Source organism: Acipenser ruthenus, chromosome 5 (assembly GCF_902713425.1).
Source record: "Acipenser ruthenus chromosome 5, fAciRut3.2 maternal haplotype, whole genome shotgun sequence".
NCBI classification, from domain to species: domain Eukaryota; kingdom Metazoa; phylum Chordata; class Actinopteri; order Acipenseriformes; family Acipenseridae; genus Acipenser; species Acipenser ruthenus.
Window position 1 is genome coordinate 17020227 of NC_081193.1, and position 4381 is coordinate 17024607.

A 4381-nucleotide genomic window follows, 5' to 3' on the forward strand; every position below is an offset into this window, starting at 1 on the left:
TCTCCATCTCAGACTAACACACTCTGAGAGCGAGACCTTATATAGCAGCTAATGAGACAATTGGCGATCATTTATCTCCTGACCACCTGCATTCCACATGAGAAGGATGTGGATGTGGCGGCTTTCGTCCACCCGCATACAATTAAATAAAACAGAGCTTTTCGCTGTCATATTTTAAATACGATTAATACTACTACTACTACTACTACTATGACTACTACTACGACTACTACTATGACTACTACTACTACTGAGTACAACATGGCAGTCAGCAAGAATAAGAGGCTGACCAAAGGAGGCAAGAAGGATGCCAAAAAGAAGATTGTTGACCCCTTTTCCAAGAAAGACTGGTATGATGTCAAGGCGCCAGCCATGTTCTACATCAGAAACCTGGGAAAGACTCTGGTGACAAGGACACAGGGAACCAAAATTGCCTCTGATGGCCTGAAGGAACGTGTGTTTGAGGTAAGTCTTGCCGAGCTGCAGAACGACGAAGTTGCCTTCCGTAAATTCAAGCTGATGACCGAAGATGTCCAGAGCAAGAACTGTCTGACCAACTTCCATGGAATGGACCTTACTCGTGACAAGAAGTGCTCAATGGTCAAGAAATGGCAGACCATGATCGAAGCTCATGTTGATGTCAAGACAACTGATGGATATCTGATCCGCCTGTTCTGCGTGGGGTTCACCAAGGAGTGCGCCAACCTAATCCATAAAACCTCCTATGCCCAGCAACAACAGGTCCACCAGATCCGCAAGAAGATGATGGAGATCATGACCCAAGAGGTGCAGACCAGTGACCTCAAGGAAGTCGTCAACAAACTGATCCCAGACAGCATTGGCAAGGACATCGAGAAGGTTTGCCAGTCCATCTACCCCCTGCATGATGTTTTTGTAAGGAAAGTTAAGATGCTGAAGAAACCCAAGTTTGAATTAGGCAAACTGATGGCGCTTCACGGAGAAGGTGGTGCCAGCAGCACCAGTGCAAAGTCTAGTGGCGATGAGACTGGTGCTAAAGTTTAAAGGGCTGACGGATATGATCCCCCAGTCCAGGAAGCAATCTAAAAATTACAGAAGAAAAAAAAATATGAATGAGACACAAAAAAAAACCTACAACTACTAATAATAATTGGGGAGTACCAGTCACAGCTCTCCACAGGGCTTGTTTGAGGCTGTTTGAATTCCAGAGGAACCTGTCCGCTGCAGCTCTGTAACTAAAAGGGCAATGCTATTGTAATTAAATACAGATTATTTTGCATTCAGAACACGAAACACCAGAATACTGTAGGCTGTATAGTAATACAATTTTCTAAATCCTGAAATGGATCTTGGACAAGAAATGTGCCCTTTTTGTGGGATCAGTAATGAATATAATTATAATTATTTTCCAATTGGTCTGTTCTATTACTGTGCTAAGAATGGAATCAGGGGTCGGCACCATGTCGAGTGTGACGGACATTTAAACCAAAAAATAAAAAATAAAACATCTAGGCCACGGACAAACAAAGCAGAAGTTCTATACAATTCCGTGTGTGTGTGTGTGTATGTTAGACGTATTCACTGCCATGGACACTGATAACTCTTGCCACGGACATGTGTGCCCGTGTATGGACAAGTTGCCGACCCCTGGATGGAATACAATAATAATAATAAAATGTAAACAAATATATCAAGACTGCCAAAGCACAATTCTGTGCGGCTGGCTACATTCTGTATTAGGGTTGTTAAGGGTTACTTCATTGATCAGGGTCTTCCGTACGAACAACTTATAGTACCTCGAAAAAAATATCAATAAAAAGAATTTGCAGAAAACCAAAAACATGTTTAAAAACATTCAAACAACAGTGAATACTAAAAGATGTTTTCATAAGAAGGCTGTATCTCTAAAGATAAGGCATCACAAGGGGCAGTGTCACCCGGATGGCTTGTGGGTGATGTCAGACCAGGAAATACAGACAACAAGTACTGCGAGGTATGAAGCGCTCCTGCACGCATTTATTAAATAATTACAAATAAAAAGTTGAACACAAAACAAAAGGAACGATGGACAAAACAAACAGACAAAACAAAACAAACAAGTATCGTGCTGGTCTAAATCCAGCACGAGTAGCAATTGTTAACATTTTTATCTTCCTATCACTTTCACGTACCTCCTCTCTGTACGCCCAGCCACCACGAGTGACAGATTTCTACCTCTTTTATGCACCCGTACCTGAGCTTGGTTGCTTGTTAATCATTCAGTCAGGCCCAGGCACAGTCTGCACTTGAACTATAATGGCCAGGCACCCAGTTAAAAAAAAAGGATTAAATTAGGAAAGAGTCACCCTGAAAAAGAATTCAGATTACACATTAATCCCCTTTGCCCATTATTAGAAGAGCAAAGACCCTTGATGACACTCGTTCATCTAACTTTCTTATTGGTTTATCACCTTTACAACCAAATTCTTCAAGTGTAGGGAGCAAGAGTGTCAGAATACAGATGCAGCTTATTATAAGCATATGATTATGTCTTGCTTGCCTATAAAGTCTTCTCATTTAAGAGAGTTATTTTCTACACTCAAAATCAAAAGCTGCATTCAACTAATGTAAGCATACATTACTCTAATAGCAAATTGAGGATCCACAAAAAACAACTATTTAGTATAGTGCCCATTTAGTTCAGAACTAAATGCATCTTATGGTGTGAACATTTTATTTGACATACTGGTGTCTTTTTTTTTTTTAAATTTTGCCAATTATTTTTTATTATTTTCTCCCCAATTTGGAATGGCCAATTATTTTTAGGATCAACTCACCGCTACTCCCCTGCCCTGACTCGGGTGGGTGAAGACGAACACACGCTGTCCTCCAAAGCGTGTGCCGTCAACTGACTGCTTTTTTTCACACTGTGGACTCACCATGCAGCCACCCAAGAACTACAGCATCGGAGGACAACGCAGCTCTCAGGCAGCTTACAGGCAAGCCCGCAAGCACCCGGCCAGACTACAGGGGTTGCTGGTGCGCGGTGTGCCGAGAACACCCTGGCCGACCTAACCCTTCCTCCCCCCGGGCGGCGCTCGGCCAATTGTGTGCAGCCCCCTGGGAGCTCCCGTCCTTGGCTGGCAAAGGAATAGCCAGGACTTTAACTCGTGACGTCCAGACTATAGGGCGCATCCTGCACTCCACGTGGTGCGCCTTTACTGAATAACAGCAAAGGATTATATATGTATTTTTATTTTTATTTTTTATTTCTTTCAAAATCATTCAGCATTCAAATAATGCACCTGTATGTATCACTTTATCTCAGATTATACTTTTGTATCAGTGCTAAGACTTTTCACCTTGGTTTAACACATTTAGACATTAAACACCTTGGTTTAACAAATCAATCTAAATGGTAAGTAGAGGAAGAAATTGAAGTTTTGATCTTCAGTCAAAGGTCATAACTTCATTTTCTTTTACTATTGATTGATTGTAGTTCATGCAAAGCATGTCTTTGCCAATTTGAAAAGGGAATGGATCAACAGTAGTCTTTTATAGCCTCAGTGACAATTGATCGACAGATAGGAAATAAATGCCAACATAATATACCCTCAGCTTGGTTTGGGGCATAGCAATGGCGGGGTTTCCATGGAAAAATAAAAATAAGTCTCACCTTTTTATGAAGCTATTTTGGTAGGACCTTTCGGGTAATTTGGGTTTCCATGTAGTTTTCTTTTACGGAGAAAAATGATCCTTCCAAATGCAAATTATCTAATTAATATTAAAATACGGGAGGGTACATTTGAATGTTTCTGTCTGCATTCCAATTAGGCCTCATGTGACGACTGATACCATGTACTTTCTTAAACTGGGTTTACACTAAGGCCCTGTCCACACTACATAACTGATCTCAAGAACCGTACTCAAAAACGTTGTAATTAATCCAGCTCAGAGCACCCACACTGAAGTACTGTTTCACGTTTAGTCGGGCTTAATGTGTACAAACACTATTAAAATAGTTCCTAGCAGAACTTTGATCAGTAGGACTTAATAAGATAGTATCCCACCATGCATTGTGTTTTATGTTTACAACCCCACAAATATGGAGCCCATGTCCATGGAAGACCACATCGCTCCAAGATCCACCATTTCACAACATAAGCCTCAAAAATTGTATACATTGAAGCTCTAGTGATAGTCATTCTCAACCCCATCAGGTGTCCATACGCCAAGCATATCAAAGAGCATTTTCGGACATTGGAGGATATACAAAAAATGTAGTTTGGTATTATAGCGTCCACACTTCCGAAAAACCACACTACCTGATGCTATCTAATTTAGAACCGGACTCGAGACTACCCCCTGAGGTGGTCTTGAGTCCAGTTCTTGAGTACAGTATTAAACTCGCTGCAGTATAGAT

At 41.2% G+C, this 4381-nt stretch overlaps 1 protein-coding gene across 1 annotated transcript; it reads left to right on the top strand.

Moving 5' to 3' along the window:
- The first annotated feature begins 256 nt into the window (after positions 1-256).
- On the top strand, positions 257-1039 carry LOC117403399 (small ribosomal subunit protein eS1-like). The gene has a single exon (XM_034005517.3). The coding sequence runs from the start codon at positions 262-264 to the stop codon at positions 1021-1023; it is 762 nt and encodes a 253-aa protein (XP_033861408.3). The 5' UTR covers positions 257-261; the 3' UTR covers positions 1024-1039.
- The last annotated feature ends 3342 nt before the right edge of the window (positions 1040-4381 follow it).